The 24491-nt window shown below is 42.3% G+C and overlaps 2 protein-coding genes across 6 annotated transcripts; one reads left to right on the top strand and one right to left on the bottom strand.

Moving 5' to 3' along the window:
• The first annotated feature begins 1041 nt into the window (after positions 1-1041).
• On the top strand, positions 1042-13547 carry LOC119907640 (B-cell receptor CD22-like). Of its 5 annotated transcripts, none has more exons than XM_038725377.1 (11): positions 1042-1123; positions 1286-2071; positions 2354-2426; positions 2652-3038; positions 5561-5866; positions 5964-6233; positions 6675-6944; positions 7386-7655; positions 10805-10889; positions 12532-12571; positions 12816-13547. In XM_038725377.1, the coding sequence occupies exons 3-11, from the start codon at positions 2378-2380 to the stop codon at positions 13062-13064; spliced, it is 1926 nt and encodes a 641-aa protein (XP_038581305.1). In that variant the 5' UTR covers positions 1042-1123; positions 1286-2071; positions 2354-2377; the 3' UTR covers positions 13065-13547. The 5 variants fall into 5 exon arrangements, with proteins under 5 accessions (XP_038581305.1, XP_038581307.1, XP_038581303.1 ...); XM_038725379.1 differs by having other exon boundaries at positions 1286-2076; XM_038725384.1 differs by having other exon boundaries at positions 1043-1123; positions 1286-2426; positions 2652-2826; positions 2941-3038.
• On the bottom strand, positions 13542-24024 carry pck2 (phosphoenolpyruvate carboxykinase 2 (mitochondrial)). Its single transcript, XM_038725393.1, has 11 exons — positions 23514-24024; positions 19774-19986; positions 19143-19327; positions 18666-18736; positions 18370-18505; positions 18016-18203; positions 17697-17859; positions 17393-17608; positions 16833-16970; positions 16017-16112; positions 13542-15071 (listed from the first exon to the last, which is right to left on the bottom strand). The coding sequence occupies exons 1-11, from the start codon at positions 23543-23545 to the stop codon at positions 14602-14604; spliced, it is 1908 nt and encodes a 635-aa protein (XP_038581321.1). The 5' UTR covers positions 23546-24024; the 3' UTR covers positions 13542-14601.
• Positions 24025-24491: the final 467 nt, after the last annotated feature.

The following is a 24491-nucleotide window of genomic DNA, read 5'->3' as shown; positions in this document are numbered from 1 at the left end:
TGCTGCCCCCGTGTTCCTGCTCGGCACCCTCTGCTACAACGACTATTGTTACTAGTCTTATTGTTATTATTGTAATTATAACCATTAACATTACGATTATTATCATTAACACTACTATACATATCTATACCATTTTAGTCATTTACTCTATAGCAACATCACCTTTACTGTCTGTACCTCTGTGTGTATATTGTGTAGGCTGCCTCCCTCCCCTCTCTCTCCTTCCATCCCTCTCTTTTTCTCTCTGTTCCTCTCTTGCCCTCTCTCTCTCTCTCCTTCACCCCCAACCGGTCGAGGCATCTTGGTGGGAACTGTTGGGCTTCTGTAAATAACATCACAGAGTACGGTCTAGACCTGCTCTTTTATGAAAAGCGCTGTGAGATAACTGTTGTTGTGCTTTGGCGCTATATAAATAAAATTCAATTGAATTGAATTAAACCTCTCCTTCATATACAGTCATGGGTCCATCTGTGCTGTTCTTGAACCAGGTGAAGCGGCTGATGGGAGGCTTGGCTCTGCTGGAGCAGGTCAGGTTCACCCAGCTACCTGCTGACACCAAACCTGATGGACTGATGGACACTGAGGTGTATTTGGGATAATCTGAGGAAAATGTGGAAGCCTACATAGATGCATGTGTTCAAGTAGGAGACACATCTTGACATCAACTGCTCAGAGGAGACTGCCTGAATCAGGTCTTCATGGTCGAATTTCCACAAAGAAGCTACTGAGGAAGAACAACAAGAAGAAAATTGCGTGGGCCAAGAAACCTGTCTTTGAATCTGTACTGGTCTGATGACTGGTCTGCTGTCCAAATATTTAATTTTTGGCTCTGCCCTCCACCATGAAGCATGGAGGAGGAGGGGTGATGGTGTGGGGGTGCTTTGCTGGTGACACTGATGGTGGCAGAAAAACTTAACCAGCATGGCTACCACAGCATTCTGCAGCAACATGCCATCCCATCTGCTTTGTGCTTAGTGGAACCATCCTTTGTTTTTCAACAAGACAATGACCCCAGACACACCTCCAGGCAAAGTAAGGGCTGCGTCAGATGGCCTGGCCTCCACAATCACCCATGCTCAGCACCTCTGGGAACTCCTTTAAGACTGTTAGAAAGCCAATCCAGGTGACCACCTCATGAAGCTGAAGACTACTTTGAAAAATCTAAAATATAAAACACATTCTGGTTTGTTTAACACTTTTTTGTTTACTACATAATTCCATATGTGTTCTGTGACGACCCCTGTGTGGCTGTCCTGTGGAACTTTCTTGTGCTTACATTCATTAGGTAAATCGTGAACACCTGAGGGCCCCAGTGTGCCGATTACTTCAGCCTGGCAGTAGTGCAGTGTCTCGCTCTCTTCTCTTCATCCTTCAAGGATGTGGCTGAGGCCATTTTGAGTTCTCCGTTGTCTTATTTCTACACTTCAACACCTCTACATACACCATATTTTCACTCACTCACACCATCACTACTGACTTTACTGATTTTAACTCGACATGTTTTACGTTCTGTTTGCATTTATTGCTCATCCTTAATTACTGTGTTATACTTTCAATATAGTGTGTCTCACGGTCCCAGAGCCAGATCGTGACAGTTCCTTCATAGTTTTCATGTCTTAAGTATTAATCTACAATGTGAAATAAAAACAATATAGAAAAAACAGTAAATGGGTGTGTCCCAACATTTGACTGGTAGTGTATGTACTCCATATAAGCTACAGAAAGAATAGATTCCCTATGGGGCTTGCAATCAATACACTATACTAAATGAATGTGTAAACTAAAATAAATAATAATAAAACTAGAAAATAACTAAACTAAATAATTCAGTAATTCCCCCCCACATGAGCTGAAGATGCATCTGACTTCCTCACTGACAGGGTGTGGCCAAGAAGTGTCAAGACTTTGCAGTATTTTAATCGTGTGGTATTCAGCTTGAAAGAGTAACTCTGTTTGCTTTTATATTGCAAAGGCTCAGCAGGGAAGTCAGTTAATGTTGCATTTCTGCTGAAATTTATAAATTACCTGATTTAAAAATTAATTGTTTCTCTTTCAGCTGCCGGCTTGTTTGGTAAGGTAAAATGTTTCTGCTTTTCATGTTTGAACTTCCTAACCCAGTCTTTATTTTACTGCTTTTCATGACTTTCACTGAAAATGACAGGATACATTTTGTTTGTTGGGTTTTAGCTCACTAGAAATGAACCTCAGATATTATTAATCACAGAGTAACATCTGGTTGTACACGGCTACTTCCTGTTTGAATGTGTTTATTTTACGTTGCTTTAAAACATCATGAATGCTTTGTGTAAAAGATGCTTTGATTAAAATATTGAAAAGTAACTTTTGTTTCCAGGTGAGTGTCATTGCAGTCCTGTCTATGAATATGGTGACAGCCAACATGTTACTGAGTGTCTTCTTTCTTTCAGGTGAGCTGTTTGTTCAGTCACTTTTATTTGGAGACGTTCATCATTTACAGTTTGGACTTCATTTAGAAACAAAGCAGAAAGACCAGCGCAGTCAAATGTTTTATACTGACATTGTTAAAAGGAAAAAGGAGCGAACATGCTGCTGCTGAACTGTAGTTTGTGTATCGTGAACTTTGTCTTCATGCAGATTTTGCTCCACTTTTTGTTAATCATCTGGTTTTACAGGTGTTTGGGCTGATTGTCCTCAACAGCCAGCAGGCCTCTTCATCACTGCACCACAGAAGATGGAAGCACTGAATGGATCTTGTTTGCAAATCCCATGTAGCTTTAGTGCTAAAGCAGAACAAGAGTTTGACAGCAGCAGAGAAATCTTCGGAGTGTGGATTAAAAGTGACTCCAGGTTTGGCAACAATTCAAACAATGTGATTTTCAACAGTAGCAGGACAGTTAACATCTATCCAATGAGGATTACTGGAAACCTGAGTCAGAAAAACTGCACCACTCTGTTTTCCAGTTTACTCACAAGTTATACAAACACATACTTCTTCAGAATTGAGAACAAACCATTCATGGCGACAGCATCTTGTGATCCTCTTCAAATAACAGTTAAAGGTAAGAGTTTAGTTTTTCAGTATATATCTGTCATGATCCTGTCTGTGTGTCTTGTTTGGGAGTCTGAGTTTAGTTCCATGTCCTTAGTTCATGTTTTTGTATTCATTCCTGGTCCTTGTTTGTATTATTGTGATTTGGTCTCCTCTGTACTCAGTGTTCTAGTTCTGTGTTCTCGTTTAGGTTCTGGTTCTTTGTAACTTGTGTGTGTTTCTGTCTTCTTGGTTATTCACTCTGCCCCATGTCTGCCTGCCTGCTTGTCTCTGTCTCTGCCTCGTTAGCCCTGATCCCGCTCACCTGTGTTGCTCTCACCCCACTCGTTAGTCCCAGTGTATATGGATGCCTGCTTGTCTCTCCAGTCTTTGTCATGTCCTTGCGTCTCATGTTGAGTGTTCCTGCCTGTTCCTTTGTTTTCCTTGTTCTGGATTATTCCCTGTGTTTTGGATCGCCTTGTGTTCTGGACTACCTTTGTTGGACTTTGCCTAGAGCTCCTTGTAAGCCTGTTTAAGTTAGTTTTTTGAATTAATAAACGTTTTTGAACTGCAACCTCCTAGCCTTGCCATTGTCTGCATTTGGGTCCTCGCCTCAGTCTGCACTCAGCGCCCCGATCCGTGACAATATCTATCAACATCTATAATGTTATTGTTTGGAATAAAACATGAAATCAGTTGTAGTTTTGGTTTAAACAGCAAACTCCATGACTCTAACCTTCACTGTGAAATGAAATATCTACTGTAGGATTATCAACAGCAGCTGTCAGAGTTCAATGTTAAAGAAATCAACCAGTGAACAGAAAGTGGTTGTTTTCAAAGTTATTACAGTTGAATACTGCTAAGATACCTATATATGAAAACATCTTTCACTTCATTATTATGTTGTCTGCATTACTGTAACTGTCATATCAGACAAAATGTCAGTTGTCAGTTTGAAACATGAAAAAGGGAAAACTCATGTATTGAATTATTTTCACTCCTTCACATGTATCATCAGTTGTTTTTTAATCTTTATTAGGGGAGACCGGGTATGGTTGTAACATGGGGAGAGTTGTAACATCACCAGCTCCACCAATTAGAGATAAGATAGGAGTTTTGTGATCATATCAGTATTTACCTACTTCCTCTCCGATTCACTAACAACGACCACGGCAATGTTAGATTTCATAGTGGTATCTTATGATGAATAGTTATGGAAGGAGGGGTCGAGAGGGGAGGGATGAAAAGGGGTGGAGAGAAGAGGGATGAAGGGTGGCTAGGAACGCTAGCTAGGCTAGGAACCCGAGGTGGTCGAGATTCAGGTTGGGGGCTTGTCTCGATAAGCAGCTTGGTCTTATGAACCCCCCTGTGGTTCCTGTTGTAGAAGAGACAAAATGATTACTAGGCAAAATTATGGATTTTTTAGCGTGCATGTCTTTCATGGTGGGAGGAAGCCGGAGCACCCGGGGGACACCCAGTCAAGGCGGGGAGAACATGCAAACTCTGAGCGAGGTCTAAACTCAGACCTTCTGCTGTGACGCCGCAGTTCTGGCCACTGGGCCACCGTGCTGCCCATTGAGAGGTGAACAAGCAGGGTTTGGGTGGGAGGGATGCGGGAACTGAGAAACGGGAGAGACAACGGGTTAGACGGCTTATTTACGTGAGTGCATGTGACTGGATTGAGAAGCACAGGTGGATGGAATGAGTGAAGTACGGGTGGTTGATTGGAGGAATTGAATGAAGCACAGGTAGTAGAATAAGTGAGGGAGACGTGGTCCTGTTCCTGAACCTCAGTTTACATAACTCCATTCAGGCATGGTGGTTATCAAGTCTGGAAACAGGTACATTCAGAATATATAGAGAAAAAACTGATTTTGAGGTAGTACATTTTTTGACCAAGACTATATTTTATTTAGTATCTATCTTATTACAGACATAGTTGTTTGATTTATATTAGATTGAAATATAGTTTCTTAGGCAACATGTGATGCATTTTTTCCTTTCTAATTTCAAACCACTATGAAAAAAACAGCTAGATAAACACTGGCTAACAGGGGTGGGTTGGGTTGTAACACTTCTTTAAAAAGTGTTATAAATTTACATATACATACTGGACATTCGGGCGAGTCATCAGACCTTTTTTGTTACAGTGAGAGAGAAATACTTTTTATATAACTACCTGTTTGAAGCATATCGTATAGTGTGGTATGTATTTTTGCTTCTTTTGTCTTATTGTTACAACCTACTCCAATACCGGGGAACACAATGCATTTGACATCAAGTCACGAGGTCTGTGATATTCTTGTTGAGGATTGAATTGGTGCCATTTGTAGTGAACAAATGTGGGTACTATGTATAAAAGTTTGAGAACTGTAGCTGCAAAATTCAGCGAGTTGTAGTTTCTGAAGCAAAACGTGGAACAATCATACCTGGTCTCCCCTACATTTTAAATGAATCTAGTTTATCTGTAAATTATCAACATAAGCAGTGTAAATCCTTAAATGACAGCATTGCCCTTTCAGTGTAAAATCTGTGTTTGATCTGAAACCACAGATTCTCCTCCGAGCCCCAGAATTGAGATCCCAGCTGATCTGAAGGAGAAGCAGTCTGTCACTATAACCTGCTCAGCTTCCACTCCCTGTCCACACTCCCCTCCTAAACTCACCTGGAACCTCCAACAAGACTCTCACAGCAACACAGAGGAAAACACAGATCGAACCTTTACAACTAAAATCCAGGAGACCATCACTCTGTCAGACCAACATGATGGATACAACATCACCTGTTCTGCCAGATATCCTGTGAATGAAGGAAAAGATGTCAAGACAGCAGAGGAGAGAAAGACTCTCAGTGTTTCATGTAAGACAAGCAGAGTTTGTTATTGGATCCTGTCAGCACATGATGATTGATGGGATGTCAGCTGATTTGAATAAAGTGAATCTCACATTTTCCTCAGATGCTCCTAAAAACACCTCAGTGTCCATCAGTCCATCAGGTTTGGTGTCAGCAGGTAGCTGGGTGAACCTGACCTGCTCCAGCAGAGCCAAGCCTCCCGTCAGCCGCTTCACCTGGTTCAAGAGCAGCACAGATGGACCCATGACTGTATCTGAAGGAGAGGTTTACATCTTCAAGGTGACCAGTGTCACTGATGGAGGAGTTTATTACTGTGTGGCCACAAATGATCTCGGTAATCAGACGTCATCACAGATTTATTTGAAGACTGCAGGTAAATACAGAACTGTGCTGAATCTGCTTTCATCTGATCGTCTCTTCTGTGTTTTGTTGTCTTTTCCTCCTCTGTATTGCTTGTTTGTTTGTTTTATTACATTGTAAAGCACCTTTTTTGCATTTGTGTGAGATGATCCAATACTAAATAACTAAAAAGAATAAATCTGTTTACATTTGAAGTTAATAGAAGGAATTAAAGTTTATGATATTGACTGGTAGTGTATGTACTCAGTGTATCTACTACTGTTTTTTTATGTTTTAACTTTCTACCCCAGTTTTTTTTTATTTTGCTGCTTTTCATGAACTTCACTGAAGAAGACATGATATATTTTATTTGCTGGGTTTTAGTTCAGCAGTCATCAACCTCAGATATTATTAATCACTGCTTATAAGACATTATCATCACATGATGATTGATGGGATGTCACATTTTCCTCAGATGCTCCTAAAAACACCTCAGTGTCCATCAGTCCATCAGGTTTGGTGTCAGCAGGTAGCTGGGTGAACCTGACCTGCTCCAGCAGAGCCAAGCCTCCCGTCAGCCGCTTCACCTGGTTCAAGAACAGCACAGATGGACCCAAGAATGTATCTGTAGGAGAGGTTTACAGCTTCAAGGTGACCAGTGTCACTGATGGAGGAGTTTATTACTGTGTGGCCACAAATGATCTCGGTAATCAGACGTCATCACAGATTTATTTGAAGACTGCAGGTAAATACAGAACTGTGCTGAATCTGCTTTCATCTGATCGTCTCTTCTGTGTTTTGTTGTCTTTTCCTCCTCTGTATTGCTTGTTTGTTTGTTTTATTACATTGTAAAGCACCTTTTTTGCATTTGTGTGAGATGATCCAATACTAAATAACTAAAAAGAATAAATCTGTTTACATTTGAAGTTAATAGAAGGAATTAAAGTTTATGATATTGACTGGTAGTGTATGTACTCAGTGTATCTACTACTGTTTTTTTATGTTTTAACTTTCTACCCCAGTTTTTTTTTATTTTGCTGCTTTTCATGAACTTCACTGAAGAAGACATGATATATTTTATTTGCTGGGTTTTAGTTCAGCAGTCATCAACCTCAGATATTATTAATCACTGCTTATAGGACAGTATCATCACATGATGATTGATGGGATGTCACATTTTCCTCAGATGCTCCTAAAAACACCTCAGTGTCCATCAGTCCATCAGGTTTGGTGTCAGCAGGTAGCTGGGTGAACCTGACCTGCTCCAGCAGAGCCAAGCCTCCCGTCAGCCGCTTCACCTGGTTCAAGAACAGCACAGATGGACCCAAGAATGTATCTGAAGGAGAGGTTTACAGCTTCAAGGTGACCAGTGTCACTGATGGAGGAGTTTATTACTGTGTGGCCACAAATGATCTCGGTAATGAAACATCATCAGAGATCCATCTGACTGTTGAAGGTAAAGATAGTCAGTACAGTTACTTTACTGAGTCCACTAACATAAATCTGCTTTTCTATATTCTTTTCTCTTAATGTGTGCTTTACTTTTTAAGTTTTTCCATAGCCGTAACCAGCAATGAGGTCAGCGAGGTCCTGACGTCCGTAATTATATGTAGTCTATAGCCTATCAATAAAATAATTCAAATGAAAACCATTGATAACACAGTCAACTTAAATGAAGTCTTTCGGAGCATGTGGGCGCAGCTGATTATACTGGGAAAACCCTTTTCAACTTGAAAAACTGTTTCTCCATCAGTGTCCAGACTTGGTGAAGCACATGAAAAATTGTGGTGCAGTAACTGAGAGCACCACTCGTTGTGGGCAGAGTTTCGGGCGTTACATTTTGTACATTTCCGGGTGGGTGAAATAGGGTATAGCGTCTCCCCATTAAGAGACACGCTGTGTGCATTTCCGCACAAGGCACAGAAGCATAACTACTGCGGTGAAGTTAGTTTTAAGTTGGATTTTCGACAGACATTCACTCAGGATCCACTGGCATCTTCTTACTCAGGTTCACCCAGTGTTGGCAGTATACCTCCGAGCAGGCACGTGAACATAAAAAGGGGGCTCAGGCACCTGCCATTTCTCTCCCTTAAAAAAAATAAATTAATATATACATATTCCTGTTTGCACACACACAGCTTTCCTGTCAAACAAATATATTTATTGAATAAAAAATCTAAATATCAGGTACAGACTTTGTCAATTCCAATGAATGGGGGTAAAATTGTAAACGTGCGGCTGGTGTCGCCTTTTCAAATGTTATCGACTGAATGGATCTCATCCTGATAGTGAAACGAGTCATTTCGCTCAGGTTGTGACAGTCAAGTATATCAATCCGCTAGTTACTTACCTAGTAACTTAAAAGTTACTTCAAAGAACGGGCACTTCCTGTCGGCTCGGAGGCATTGCAAGGCTACCCAGCCGACCAATCACAGAGCTTACGGTCAACTTGACCTGTAGTTACATTTTTGAGGAGGTGCACGTCAGGCTACGGTGTAGGTGACGGTATAGGGTAGGGGGCTAAGCTACAAGTGCCTCCAGTTTACCACCAATTAGCCAAAAGACAAAAGGCAAAGATAGTTAACTTGTGTCTTGCTAACATGCATAACTCATGAGCTGAGCTACTGTAATAAGCTCAAGTTTAGCTTATAATATATCATTGCCATACAGTCTAATGTAGGCTACAATGGAGAAACTAAAGGTGAACACAGTAAAATATGTGTCTAATAATGTAATCATGATTGCCACATTGATATGCAGATTAGGAGTTAACTAATTAAAATGCACTAATTTGCACACATGCCAAGGCAATGTAGGTGAAAAGGATAAACAAAATAACTTAAGCATATCACATCACAGAAATTCCTCAGTTAATGACAGCTTACATCAAGAGTCTTTTCCTCAGATTAACTTGTTTTGGTTAATTTAGAAGAAATCTATAGATGCAAACTAAATGTGTATTTTAGAAGTTTTCTTTCCATGTGAGATCTCAAAATTGACATGATAAAAGTGCAGTCGATATTGACTGCCAGCTATATACAGTCTCAAAAACCCAGCTAGCCTCCTTAAATGCGTGCTACTAACTTTTTTTAAGCTGGGTCTCCCACATTGACAGCGTTGTGTTGGACAGATTTGTGCAGCTGTGTTCATGAGGGAGAGGGAGAGAGCGAGACAGAGAGGAAGGGATGAGCCAGAGGATGTGCTGCGCTAAGGCGCTCTGCAATCCATTTTTATAGGCCAAGTAAAAAAAATCTAAAATCAATATGTGGTGGTCAGCCTTGATATTGTGGCGGCCCCCACAAATAAATGAACGTATGGGAAACACTGATTTTTTTTTTAGTTAAACTTGTCCCTCTCCCTCATTTTTTGTAAATATAGACTAGCAGCATAGAAAACATGCACATTGTGGCATAATTTCCTTTACTGTTGCCTACTCCTGTTATTAACCTAGTGAATGTTAAAGAAGACTATGGTCTCTGTGTGAACGGATTACTTTGTAGAAAAATGTTGAGTATGAAACAATGGCATGAGTGTGAGGGAATTAAAATAAATTGGTAAGAAAGTCAGAGTTGTGTTAATATATTTAACATTTTGTTTAAAAAAAGCTTCCGTGTCAAGTGATTCAGCGACTCTAAACCAATGCCTAATTGTATTACTAACCTGGGCAAAGGAGACACACCTCGTCATATTAGATTTGAGTGCACATTTTATATTAATGTTATTAAAAAAATTATTTTTATATAAATTTTTATAAAATGCTTTTTTCCCAGTAGTTTCTGTAATGTGACCTAGGGACTCTAAACCAACGCCGAATATTAGTACTACACTAGGCATATAAGACACACCCCTTCATACTACATTTGAGTACTTTTTCTATTTTCTATTAATATTTTGTGGAAGAAACTGGTTTATTTTCAATAGCTTCCATGTTATTGACCTAGGGACTCCAATCCTATGCTACACTGGGGAAATGAGAGACACTTCATCATGTTAAATTTGAGTGCATATTCTATTTTTTATTAATGTTTTAATGAAAAAATATTCAGTAGCTTCAACTTGGCATTGGTTTGGAGTCCCTGGGTCATTTGACATAGAACCTACTGAAAGGCACTATATTTTTTCTAATGCATGTTGTGAAGATTAGTTTACAAAGATCTCCTGATCATAACTTGTATGTCTGTATCTCTTATTTTATACAATTTTAGTGAGCCAAGTAGTCGGGAGAAAGACCATGATGAACAGCCTGTGGTTAGTGTGTCCACTGCACCCTTAAGCCTTCTCTGCGCATGGACACACACAAAGGACAAAATTTAGCTTTAATACAAGTATATTTTTGCCAGTCTGTCTCTTTCTATGTATTTTCTTATCATTATTGTGTGACTGTAGTGTATACATTTGGTTGTGTTTAGGCGTAATTTAGGTATGAATTACTATAAAAAAATAATCGGGACCTCACTAATTTATGAACCCTGGTTACGGCCCTGGTTGTACCCTGTGAAGTACTTTCAATGAAATGGTGCCATACAAACTATAATCTTAATCTGAACTTCAGCACAACACTTGTCTTCTTGTAGTCACTAATATTGGTTTTGTTTTTTCGAGAAGTAGACGTTCACTCTGTACAATGGCAGGCAGTTCTTGGAGGGATCGTTGGGATCATTGCACTCATCTGCCTGGTTGTCTGTGTTTGGTAAGTATCACAAATCAAAGCAGCTAATTTGAATCAGTGACTGGCGCAATGTACACTGCTCCAAAAAATAAAGGGAACACTTAAACAACACAAAGTGTCTCCAAGTCAATCACACTCCTGTGAAATCAAACTGTCCACTTAGGAAGCAACACTGATTGACAATCAATTTCACATGCTGTTGTGCAAATGGAATAGACAACAGGTGGAAATTATAGGCAATTAGCAAGACACCCCCAATAAAGGAGTGGTTCTGCAGGTGGTGACCACAGACCACTTCTCAGTTCTAATGCTTCCTGGCTGATGTTTTGGTCACTTTTGAATGCTGGCGGTGCTTTCACTCTAGTGGTAACATGAGACGGCGTCTACAACCCACATAAGTGGCTCAGGTAGTGCAGCTCATCCAGGATGGCACATCAATGTGAGCTGTGTCAGCGTAGTGTCCAGAGCATGGAGGCGCTACCAGGAGACAGGTCAGTACATCAGGAGACGTGGAGGAGGCCGTAGGAGGGCAACAACCCAGCAGCAGGACCGTTACCTCCGCCTTTGTGCAAGGAGGAGCAGGAGGAGCACTGCCAGAGCCCTGCAAAATGACCTCCAGCGGGCCACAAATGTGCATGTCTGCTCAAACGGTCAGAAACAGACTCCATGAGGGCCCGACATCCACAGGTGGGGGTTGTGCTTACAGCCCAACACCGTGCAGGACGTTTGGCATTTGCCAGAGAACACCAAGATTGGCAAATTCGTCACTGGCGCCCTGTGCTCTTCACAGATGAAAGCAGGTTCACACTGAGCACATGACAGACGTGACAGAGTCTGGAGACGCCGTGGAGAACGTTCTGCTGCCTGCAACATCCTCCAGCATGACCGGTTTGGCGGTGGGTCAGTAATGGTGTGGGGTGGCATTTCATTGGGGGGCCGCACAGCCCTCCATGTGCTCGCCAGAGGTAGCCTGACTGCCATTAGGTACCGAGATGAGATCCTCAGACCCCTTGTGAGACCATATGCGGGTGCGGTTGGCCCTGGGTCCCTCCTAATGCAAGACAATGCTAGACCTCATGTGGCTGGAGTGTGTCAGCAGTTCCTGCAAGAGGAAGGCATTGATGCTATGATTGATGCCCGCCCGTTCCCCAGACCGGAATCGCATTGAGCACATCTGGAACATCATGTGTCGCATCATCCACCAACGCCACGTTGCACCACAGACTGTCCAGGAGTTGACTGATGCTTTAGTCCAGGTCTGGGAGGAGATCCCTCAGGAGACCATCCGCCACCTCATCAGGAGCATGCCCAGGCATTGTAGGGAGGTCATGCAGGCACGTGGAGGCCACACGCACACACTACTCATTTTGACTTGTTTTTTAAGGACATTACATCAAAGTTGGATCGGCCTGTAGTGTGGTTTTCCACTTTGATTTTGAGTGACTCCAAATCCAGACCTCCATGGGTTGATAAATTTGATTTCCATTGATAATTTGTGTGATTTTGTTGTCAGCACATTCAATTATGTAAAGAAAGGAGTATTTAATGAGATTATTTCATTCATTCAGATCTAGGATGTTATTTTAGTGTTCCCTTCATTTTTTTGAGCAGTGTATATTTAACCCAAAACACAGTATAATTAACAGCCTCTCATGTCTTCCAGGTTTTTAAAGTCAACACATCCAACTACACAACAGACTCAGGTGGGAAAATACTACAGTACTTCAGCTGTACAGTACTGCACTGTGTGTCTGAATGTACATCTGTTCATTTTGGCTGTGTAGTCTACCTGACTCACTGTTCAGATGATGATTTACTGTAAAACCTTAATCAGAGCCGCCTCTGTGCTGCTAAGTCCATTCAATTGATTTGAGATGGATTAGTAATTATTTATTAGGGAAGGATCCAGCTGAAGGTTCCCCTCACAACAGTTTGATTCATTTACAGAGTCAAACATACGAAGAGCTGCCATTTCAAGACCCAGCAAGTAAAACTGAAGAAAAAGCAGAAGACATCCATTATGGAGAGATCGACTTCTCCAAGCGGAGACGTGATTGGTCCTCTAACTCAGTGCAGGACAGTGGACAGCAGCAGGATACTCTGTATGCACAGGTCAAAGTGTCCCAGCCAGCAAACAGCTTAACACAGACTGCTGACGGCCCAGAGGATCTCTACGCTCAAGTGAAGAAAAAATGAGGAGTGTGTTGTGGTCACATTTGGACTGCATTCTTACTTTTTATTTTATTTACTTTGTCAGTTAATTTAGAAAGAGACACTGGACAGGAAAATATCTTCACTTTACTGAAAGTCAAGACCTCCACACCCTGCAGCTGGTTTCATCTTTCACACGTTATCACATTAAGTTGTTGTCAAATGTATGTGCTGACCTCATACGGACGTTGATGCTGTGTGATAAGTCGTCTCTTTTTCAGAAATGAGCAAGTGAAAAAGGGAACTATTCTAAATGACATGAGAATAAATTACTGTGAACTTGAACCCAAAGCTTTTTTATACGCACATTACTAGTGTTGTAATATTATATTTGAAATGTTCATTTTGCAATATTTTACAATTAATTTTTAACAAGGCATTTTAAATCTAATCATTTGTCACATTTTGTAGCCCATGTTTTTTTTGTATTTTAATCACTTCAAAAATAAATGAGGCGTCGTCTCTGCATCTGAAGATTTATTCATTGCTCTGTAATAAAAACCTTGGCATACATCTTAAAATTCCTTTTAATCTCAGTCGCATTTATTGGTCCAACATTTCACATAGTGTGTAAACATCATATTAAATCAAACAATTCAATTACAAACATTAACAAAGAGGCTAGATGAATTATTCATAGTAATCCTCAGCCCCACTGGAAATATGCTACGATATTTTGTGTAGATAATGGACTTCTGATGAATATTTTTTTATTTCAAACTTACTTTAAAATAAGTCATTTCATGAGACTGTCGATAGTGTATTAAAATAGCTGGTGCTGAAATTCACATAAAAGCTTTATTAAATAATGTTGAAACTTTATCACCGTCAGATCTTTGGGCTTTAGCTTGTAAACATTAGCAGCCTACACACTGTATTGTTATCTCAAAGGCACAACAGGGCCATGTAGATTTAGTACCACGCCAGGTTATTTGAGTGAACGGAGGTAGTGACATTAGCTTCCCTACATGACAAGTTTGACAACTTCACAGAAATCTAACCTCCCTCCTACATCCATCCCAGCATTAGTCCCTCACTGGTGCAGCATAAGAGTGAAGTCATGTCCAATAGGTTGGTATTGCATTGTAGATTATTAGTTTCTCCCCCAATTCTGTATCTGAAATTTAATTTCTTACAGATTTCTGTCCATAAAAAGAGAAAGCCAAGAGTTGCTGACTGTGTTTTCATGCTCAGAGAAAAGTTAATCTACTGGCCTGGCTTTAGGTTGCTGAATTCTCAACATATAACATGGTCTAACAACAAAGAGGCTTAAAGAGAGTTAAAATGTGGCTGCCTTAAACCACCTTTGACTGAGCAGCAAGTACTATTAATATCTCAAACTAAGTCATATCCTATTGTTGCTGTCAGCCAGGCATCTCGACCAACCCAGTCTCAGTTTTTAGCTAACTAAATTCTCTGAGTATGTAAACCCAGCCAGTGACTCTGCTTGCACCCTAATGATCTGAATCCTGTCTCAGTGACTAGCTCCCTGTTTCTGGATGAACTTCCTGTCAGTGGGGTTTTAATTGTGCACTCTGTCCTCCAGTGCCTTCAGCTCAGCCTCCACCTGAGCTGGCAGATCAGCTCCAACCTGCTGAGTGAAGTAGGCTCTCAGCTCCTTCGTCTCCTTCTGCCAGAAAGGAGCAGGCACATCGAACAGGGCGCCCATATCCACCTTGCTGCCCAGACCTTCAGTGTCGATGGCGCCATCTTCTGGCAGCCAGCCGATAATGCTCTTCTTGGCCGCCTCGTCCTCCCTCTCCCTGCTGCAGCGCTTGAAGATCCACTCCAGTACGCGGGCGTTTTCGCCGAAGCCGGGCCAGAGGAAGGAGCCGGTCGCGGAGTCCTTTCTGAACCAGTTCACGTGGAAGATCTTGGGAAGATGAGTTGGGGCCTTTCGGCTCTCCATGCTCAGCCAGTGAGCGAGGTAGTCTCCGAAGTTGTAACCAAAGAAGGGCCGCATGGCAAAGGGGTCGTGCATAATCACCTTGCCTGAAGGAAAACATTAAAAGCTTTGTCTGTGAAGGGTCTCAGTCATCCAGGTCATAATTATGCAAGGAAGGTTAAAATCAAGGGCAACTGGACTTGGTTGAAGACACCGGAAGACCTTTAGTCTCATCTGAGAGACTTCTTCAGTTCTGACTTACTGGTAGGGAAACTTATCTATTTAACTTCTGTGAGGTCGTTGTCTATTGGACACTGTCCAATGCAGTGAGGAATGCACAGACTTGTGTATTGGTGAAACTAAACCACAACACAAATGCATGGCTCAACAAAAACGGGCCGACACCTCAGGTCAAGACTCAGCAGTTTACCAAGATCACATTTCAAGTACACATTCTAGACAGAAAGTGCGGTGCTTTGAAAGAGGTGTAAAGAAAGCCATTTACACGTGGGTTGAGAAACAATTGTTTGGAGGGGGTGGGTCTGCGATGCCACTTATCCCCCCTTTTGACCTCAGGTAAGAATGCCAACGATAGTCATTCATATTTTGCCTCGGGTGGCCATAACGACTGCAGTTACAACAGCCACGAGTACTAACAAACCAGCGGTATCAATTTTTACAAACGACCTCACAGAGGTTAAATAGCTGTTTCACTACCAGTCAGTCAGAACTGAAGAAGTCTCTCGGATGAGAGACGAAACATCTTTGAGCATCTTCAACCAAGTCCTGTTGAGCTTGATTTTAAGCTTCCTTTGGTTAAAGGCTTTGTAATTGTGGTAAAGACTTGGCATTAATAATAGTAAGAGTAACTTCCTTATCACATTATTTTAAAAACACCTCCTTAAAAGGACTTCTCTGTAATGCCTGAAGTATTACAAGTGATGACAATCAACTCTGAAACAATTAGGCTATGTCTTTTTTCCCCCCCAGACATGTGTATCAGCATGAATGTTACAGGAATTCATAAGAAAACCAGGTGAGTGTTTTTGTACCTTTATGCTCAGCAGCTGCTGTGGCCTCAGACCTCATGGCGGCTCCAACAAAGACTCCGTGTTTCCAGTTGAAAGACTCGTAGACCAGAGGGACTCCTGAAAACATCAACATGTTATCATGTTTAATGCACAGCTACGTGTCTGTTGCACATGTTGCTCAACTTAGTACAAATCGTAGCTGCAATGACTCAAACATGATGAAGATGAGGACACAAGCACTGTGTTGTGCGAGGCAAGCCATGCACAGTCACCTTACCTGTCTTTAAACCTCTGATGTATTATTTTACAGTGGCCTTAGTGCCACTGTGACAGGACAATGATAAATCATGACTTAAATGTAGCTTAAGCTTTATTTGAACCGTTTATAAAAAATAAACAAAATTATATTGACCATGAAATTACAAGGACTTTCTACTAACTGTCCCATTAAAAAAAAAAAAAAAAAAAAAAAACACACACACACACACACACACACACACACACACACCTAACTGTTCTTCTTTGAGCTTACATTATATTTTCATGCAATAAATTAAAGTCATAATCATTTCCATAATTAGCCCTTTCCCCCCCACTTATTTTCCCACTTCATCCCTCTTTTACACGATGTTACTAGGCTTCCCCTTCTGCTGGCAATGTAAGATAAATTAACTTAAGCTAATTGAGTTTACTTCCCTCTGTCTCTGCAACACCTAAGACAAATGCTTGACTAATGCTTAAAATGTGAATCGATCGTTCGGTATGCTCATCAAGTAACGTCTGACTATTGAGAGAAAAAAAAACTCTTAATGTGCATTACATGAAATCAGCACTAACCTTCCGGCCTCCTGCCACCGAAGATAATGGCGTCGATGGGGACGCCCTCCTCACTCTCCCACTGGGGGTCAATGATCGGACACTGAGCCGCCGGGGCACAAAAACGGGAATTGGGGTGGGCACATGGAGTCGAGCTTCCTGTTTACAGAGAGGAAACAACAGTTTATTCTACCTTCAATGTTTTGTAAACATCTACATCTAATTATCATGGTTCATACTGTGACAGACCTTCAGGTATACCTCTAGGGGACACTATATACACACACACTATGGCTGTTCAGTTTACTCCTCATTGGTTTGATTTATTCAGAAAGCAAAAAGTATGCAATGGAAAGAATATGTACTCTATTGAGTGTCATTGACAAATTCTTAAAGTTTAATATGAGACAGGCCTGCTCTGTATGATGCTGCAGTGAGTTTTTCTGGTCTAGGGCCTATTAATAATCCGAACTGGTGGTTAAACTGCTGGACATTCATTAAAAACTAAGAGGTAAAAACAAATACTTTTCTCCAGAACTGCTGAACTACCAGCAGGAAACTTTATCTTTATCTGATCTTACCTTGCTTCCAGGTTTTGCCGTGCCAGTCTGTGAGTGTGACCCCAGCTGCAGGGGGGTCAAGGCCCTCCCACCACACTCCTCCATCGCTGGTCTCGCCAACGTTGGTGAACACTGTGTTTTTGGCAATGGTGGCCATGGCGTAGGGGTTGGTCTTGTCTGAGGTGCCGGGAGCCACGCCGAAGAAACCGTTCTCTGGGTTGATGGCTCTCAGTTTACCTGCAGAGACAAACGTGTCAGAGGAAATCTACCCTGCTTATGGAGTAACAAAGTGATTCTGTGTGCGAGCCATCCTCTTTCCTCTCACCTTGGCTGTCGAACTTCATCCACGCAATGTCGTCGCCCACACACTCGACCTTCCAACCTGGCAGAGTTGGTTTCATCATAGCCAAGTTGGTTTTACCACAGGCACTGGGGAAGGCCGCCGCTACGTAACGCTTCACCCCCTGAGGGTTGGTAATACCCAGGATCTGAGGAGAAGGGGTGACTAAAACTGTTCATTCTGTAATGGTCACACAACCTTACCTTCATTTCAAGTTTTGACACCAACAAATGAGCATCTTCCCAAGTTCCCTACCACAGAGAATCATGTGTCATGTAGGCTTTGGGCAGCAGTGTTCACTCACCAGCATGTGTTCGGCCAGCCAGCCTTCGTCCTTGGCGATGCGCGAGGCGATGCGGAGGGCAAAGCACTTCTTCCCAAGGAGAGAGTTTCCTCCATAGCCACTGCCGAAGGACATGATCTGCCTGATGTCTGGTAGGTGAGAGATCAGCACCTTCTCTGGGTTACAGGGCCACGAGTTGACCAGAGGGGCTGGAGAGGAGACAAAGACATCAGACAGAACAGAGATGGGAAAGATGGGAGTTGGATGGAGCAAAGAGGGGAGGGTGGGACAGAGGTGTGAATAATAAACAGTAAGGACAGGTTTAAGTAAAAGGAAACACTAAAATAACTTGTTTTAGGCACTTGGAATTGGTACCTTTGAGTGGTAAAGGTCGGCCCAAAGAGTGCTGACAGCGGACAAAGTCCACTCCTTCAGCCAGTTTCTTCAGGACAGGAGTGCCCATGCGTGTCATGATCCCCATGCTGGCCACAACGTATGGAGAGTCTGTCACCTTAAAAAGGTAAACAGAATGTTTATCACCCTGATTTACAACCTAAAACGCTTACTGCGCAATAACCATAAGCAGCAATTTATTAGAATAAACTGTATGATAAATGACTATAATAAATTACAGCAATAAAACAAAGTGTTGAGAGGATCACAGTCAGTACCTGGACACCATATTTACTCAGAGTCGAGCCTACAGGACCCATACTGAAGGGAATCACATACATGGTTCGACCTACACACAGAAGCATATAGAACACATTAATGCAGTTTATTTTTCCAATACAGACAACATTGTTTTTATATTCACACATGTTGAACATGACTTCTTTTAGTGCTGCTGTCAAGTGGATTTCCATTTAGTTTGTAACACCCACAAAGACATGGGTGACGTGAAACAGCGCCCCATGAAAGACACCTGGTGTAGCCAAAGGTGAAACAGGCTTGAAACTGTCAACCGGAGAAGCAACTACAGCTTTTCAGCCTGATTGAGGTTTTAAGATAAAACAACTTATTTTACACTTTAATTGTTGCTTGGTGTTCAGGTTAAAATCCTACCATTCAAATCTTCCAAGTTTCAAAAGGGAAGTTGAAAACCCACATCTCATGGCAAAAAGGGACATTTCCATCCAGCAACATACCTGCCATGCAGCCGGGGAAACGCGCTTCTCTGGCTTTCTGCCAGTCAGACTCACTCATCCAGCTGCCCAGCTGGCTCTTCGCCCCTCCAGAGGGGATGGGCACAGTGTCCCTCTGGTTCTTGGTCACAATCACAGTCTTGCTTTCTACTCGAGCCACGTCCTTTGGGTCTGTACGAGCCAACCAGCTAAAACACAAAGCAGCAAACTGAGCATGCTGAAGATAAAGTGAGGAACTTTAGAAGAGAATTACATACACGCAATGATAGGCCTTTTCCATCAACATGAAATCATCTCAGTCCTGGTTCGTACAGCTGATTTTGAACCCATAAGAGCATTTTGAACAAGTTGGTTCCCAGTTGGAACCAAGAAATAGAAGGTTTAATTTGCGAACTGAAGTGGACATGTCAACAGAGCGTGTTGCTCAATGACATGTAGAATATGACGACGCATCCTTGATGACGATAGTTCAGCTAATATCAGGTGGAAACATGGCCTGGTTCACTAGATTGTACGACAGTTCCAGTCCGGATCAAGAACCAGAGCTAATTCGGTGGGGAAAAATTAAGTGTTACAAATTACACTTACACCAGTGAATCTATGCATGTAGGTAAAACAAATCTAAAGTCCTTACCAGTTCTCATATTTGGGAAGCTTCTTGACCATCCCTTCTTTCTCCAGTCCTGCCAGAATGTTGGCCGTTTCCTCCGGCGTCCCTGTCACCACATGCACACCGGTGGGTTTACACTCATCCGCCGCTCTCTTCACAAAGTCAGCGACGGCCGGGGGCAGCGAGGGGATGGTGGCCAGGGACCGAACCCCGACACTCGCCCCAACACCACCCCGCCTGAAAGAGAACAGGCATTTAAGCAATGAATAATTTTTTGGCCATTTCCTTGCGACCAGAGGAGATTCAATGACAAGCTAGAACAACATCATTTGTTGGCGTCGTCGGGTGTAGGATATTGGTTCCACTAGTTGCTTATTTCCACAAACGCGGCCATCTTTATATGCCCAAAAGTCACTATAGAGAACCGGGTTTTGTTTAGTGGCAGACCATTGAGGCAATGTACTCATACAATGAACTGTGGCTGAGCCGGGTCTGACTCTACACAAGTAGCACATCTAAAATGCAGACTGCCCTAATCCAAAAATTAAGTCTTCTTTCTGTTGTGAGGTGGCGTGCATTCCTCTGTAAAAAGATATTCCTGCAAGACCTGCCACACTAGGTTCTTCCCGAATAGGGATACATAAAACTGTGACAGTCCTGTGATCTACATAATGCTACTGTATTCTCCTAGATCATTTCTAACTCTGACCAGAATGTAGAGCAGAGTGTGCGTCCTTACTGCCTCAAGTGGAGACTCTTGGTTTACTGACAACTTTATTTTCTTACTCTTCAGTTTAATTTCTTTCCAGATATTTTCTGTCTGCATTGCCTTTGAGATTTTCTGATCTACTCACTGCTACATTTTTTTACACAATAAATGACTGAACCCTCACGGAGTGACAAATATGTGAGAAAATTAGCAAAAAGCCAGATACTTCGTCATTGATACCAATTAATTTTTTTACCAATGGATACTGGTGGAGTTTGAAAAGCTTTTTATACAACAGCAGTGAGCATTTGCTGCCCTGGGGCAGTTATTAGTGCAACCTAAGAGCCTCAAACAGACTTCTCCACATAAAGAGAGGCATGCGGGGGGGCAACTTATTATTCTTTAGCAGCATGCTATCCAAAAACACAAGCCCCTGTGAGGGCTGCATCTATGCAAGCTGTTAAAACGCACACCAGTGTCTGTATGCGTCTCTTGTCTATCCATAGCAATGGTCTGACAATAGAATAGACTATGTGGGTATGTGCTGTGTTGTCTGTCTGGACAGTGTGGATGACCCCAGATGACCTCTTTAGAAAAAAAAATGTGAAATTCTAGGTGCTCTAAAACTAGTTTCAACCATAAAATGACCAACATTTTCCCTCCAATCAAAAGTGAGTGGCTAATTTGACTGGGAACGCAGATCACACTCTTCTACTTTGCTGTATCAAAGACAGCAACACAGTCGTCCCGGCAAGTGAAGGGACACGGCTCCCAATTGGCTGCATGCCATGTTCATTATACGTGCTTCACACAGCCCTCTACTTGTGCATGCAGACACACACACACACACACACACACACACGTGGTCGGGGCACACAAAGGGCATGCTAGAAACAAGATAACACGTAACTTGACAGTGAGAGGGCAAAGAGCAGAGAACAGTCTGATGCCGGCCCTGGGGTTCACACTCCCTCTGAACAGGTGACCTGTGCCAGTGCAGCAAATTTCAAATTTTTTAATACACCAAATTTTTTCCATGAAAATTTAGCGCTAGAGTAAAAAAGTCAAGGCATTGTTATGTCTGCGTACCCCCTGAATCCACCAGACACACTTCACTGGATCATTTCTCCTCTTTATAAAAAGAAACTTACTGATGTGATGTGGGGCAGAAACTGTTAGTTTCAGCGGATCTTTTAACTTTTTTGACTAAGCAGATAAATGAATCATTAGCTGAAGGGGAACTAAAAAGAAAATTAGTGTTACTGTGTCACACCATCCCTTGACCTTTGGCCCAAAGAAAAAGAATTGTCAGTCTTATCTGTTAGATGCAGTCTCGTTTAATCAGCTCTATAGTCCTTTAGTCTCTCCCCCTCCACACACAGTAAATCAATTATCTACGCTTCTAATCATCCACCCTGTCATGCCACTAACCCTTCGGGTGGTGCTGACTATCATCTCCAGTGTGGTTTAAGATTAGGAAAGGAGACGAGTGAATTTGAAATGAATTAACACAAAGTAAGCATTTGTTTGATTATTCATTTACTTGCTCAAGCACGGGCTGTGGCCAACTTGAGACAGAAGGTGAGAGGTGAAAGCAGCCAATGGGGATTAGTAGCTTTATTCGTCCTCCTTTGCAGCAAAAATGCTGCGAAGTTTCAAAGCCTAAACAGACCCCCCCTTACAGCGCAGACATTCATCCTCTCATGCCTTTGTCTTTGCCCTCCCCCATAACTGATGAGGACCAGCATGCATCCATTTTACAAATTTAGCATAGATTTATCCTGACATCAGCTTAGAAGAAAACTTTTTTTTTTTTTTTATGCGAGTACTCTGCAGCACTGAAACAGGGACCGTCATTCTCTAGTTTTCAGACGTATACATTTTGAAATGAGCGACGATGCACAGGGGGGAAAACGAGGAACAGATAACACTCATGAACAGCTGAACAACTTTTCCTCCAAAAACACACCTCCAATTCAGCAAGCCAATCCTCACACACCACTGCCAGACACGCCTACACTCCCCCTTCACATGGATCCTGATCAACAGCCTCCTTAGGGCAGAGTCTATACACAAAGGGGAGCCAAGCTGGAGTATCACACGTGCTTTATGCATTAACCTCCTTCATAGTACAGCGAGTACACAGGTGGGGGTGGGCAACATGCTCCAGGACATTCAGGCAAACAGAAGAGTGATGACTCCAGCCATTAACAATCTCTCAAGCAGAAATACAAACAGAATGCACAGGAACATGGGCCTCCCCTGTCACCAACTCACATGCTCCTACCATGGTGTCAGTCACTCCATGCATCTGTAATGGCTAAATACAATGCAAAACACACAGTGCCCCGGAGTGCTGCTCACATTGGCTCCAGAGTCCCTGTGTGATGTGGATTCACCACAAAACCTGGGGGGAATTGGTGAGGAGAAGGAATGCAGAAAGATGACCCTTTTTTCGATTGTTCCTGTGAGGTGTTGATCTATAAAAAGACACCTACAAGTTTTCGCTCAAGGGCATTTGATGATTTGATGTGAGGCTTGCCTCTGAGATCAAGTCTGACAAGTTTCTGACAGCATAACAGCTGACAGACAACACAATTAGAAGTTTAACAGGAACTCCTGAAAAAAAGCTTCAAAAGGTGTGACTCTTTTACTATAACTTAATACCAGATGAATGGCGGAACAGTGCCACAGGTATCTGATTGTAAAAGTGTAAATGACTATTCTTAATAATAATAAAAAGTCTGCTTCAGAAAAAGTGGTGAACATTAAATAGGTTAATTTTAAATAGGCAGGACAGGAAGTTTTCCACAATACATTTGAAAATAGGCCTAAGAATAATTCAATAAAAAAAAAAAAACAGGCCAAATTAATTGGCTTAACATAAGCAGGCAAACATACATTTGAATAGCAATTTTTAATTCACTGCAAAAGCATTTGTGCATTCTTACGTTAACAACTCTGAACATTATCTTGACACGATGAAATGTAACGTCACGAAGCTAAAACACCACATTAAATCCCATGAAACACAAATAAAGCCACAATTACTCACCTTCGTATGACGCCCAGCAACAAGCACGACATCTTCGGTGTAAATGAAGCTAGCTTATTAAAAACAAAAGTGCAAAAAGGCTCATTTAAGTTAACAGGAGAGGGGGGAGAGAGGAGCCGTGTCTGGAGCTGCTCGCAGCTCCTATCAGTGCTCTGAGGGGACCTTGCACTTTGCTCCGCGTGTACATTCACACAGAAACACCTTCCCGGTAAGCTGGACGCTGTCCTGTTGTTGCTCCATACACCGACCACAGCGCACAGGCGACCTCCTATCGACTCCACAAACTGCTCACTCCTGTAAAGTGAACTTTTCACTCAGCAGGGCGCCTGCTCAGAGGGGGAGGGGGTGTTTTATCATTTAAATATCATGTAGCCTAGTGGGCGTCCTCGCATATTGTGTCCGTACTGTTGGGTTTTCTCTCCTCCAAACCTCGCGGGCAAACCGGTCGGCCGGCTCAGTGGCCCCTCCTGGCTGATGCAAGTCTCCACAGGTCCTGCACCACCACCACGCAAACACGGGAGAAACAAACCAGCGTGGAGCCGCAACCCGGAAACACAAGCAGCTGTACGGAAACAAAAGACACCAGGGGTTGGGGACACTTCTAAAGTAGATGGGTGTTCACCACAGACTGTTTAAAAAGGTGTTCACATAAAACCCCGCCCCCTTAAAAGCCTAATTGGGAGAAAGAGGTGTCCAGAGGTGAGAGTCAAAAAGTGTTTTGTTTTGGGAAGATATTTCCTATATTATTTGCAAAAACCTGCAGGGGTCATGGGAGGAGAGTGTGTAATTTAAAGGGCCCCTCCAGTGGTTTGCACTTCCATAGAGTTGGTAGAATCACTGGAGACAGATTTTTAAAAAAAAGGAATGGTCCAAGATGAAGCAACACCAGAGATGAAACACAGGCTGTTAAATGTAGGTATGATAACATCAAAAGTTTGAGAGCTCCCTTCACAGGCTGAGGAGTGCTCCTCAGGAAGA

This window comes from Micropterus salmoides, unplaced genomic scaffold, assembly GCF_014851395.1.
Source record: "Micropterus salmoides isolate LMB-PRFRI ecotype aquatic unplaced genomic scaffold, ASM1485139v1 Ms_hic_scaffold_1, whole genome shotgun sequence".
NCBI lineage: Eukaryota > Metazoa > Chordata > Actinopteri > Centrarchiformes > Centrarchidae > Micropterus > Micropterus salmoides.
Note: the sequence above shows the minus strand (reverse complement) of the source record. Positions and strands in the feature narration are given on the sequence as shown.

What these genes read in the sequence shown, in the direction of transcription:
- LOC119907640 (XM_038725375.1), top strand. Translation starts at nt 2,297, where the DNA reads ATGCTTTGTGTAAAAGATGCTTTGATTAAAATATTGAAAAGTAACTTT. An exon ending in GATTTATTTGAAGACTGCAG is followed by an intron (nt 6,945 to 7,385) that starts GTAAATACAGAA and finishes CATTTTCCTCAG; the next exon opens with ATGCTCCTAAAAACACCTCA. An exon ending in TGCCTGGTTGTCTGTGTTTG is followed by an intron (nt 10,890 to 12,531) that starts GTAAGTATCACA and finishes CATGTCTTCCAG; the next exon opens with GTTTTTAAAGTCAACACATC.
- pck2 (XM_038725393.1), bottom strand. Translation starts at nt 23,545, where the DNA reads ATGTCGTGCTTGTTGCTGGGCGTCATACGAAG. An exon ending in CCGACCTTTACCACTCAAAG is followed by an intron (nt 18,204 to 18,369) that starts GTACCAATTCCA and finishes TCTCCTCTCCAG; the next exon opens with CCCCTCTGGTCAACTCGTGG. An exon ending in GATGAAGTTCGACAGCCAAG is followed by an intron (nt 17,609 to 17,696) that starts GTGAGAGGAAAG and finishes TTGTCTCTGCAG; the next exon opens with GTAAACTGAGAGCCATCAAC.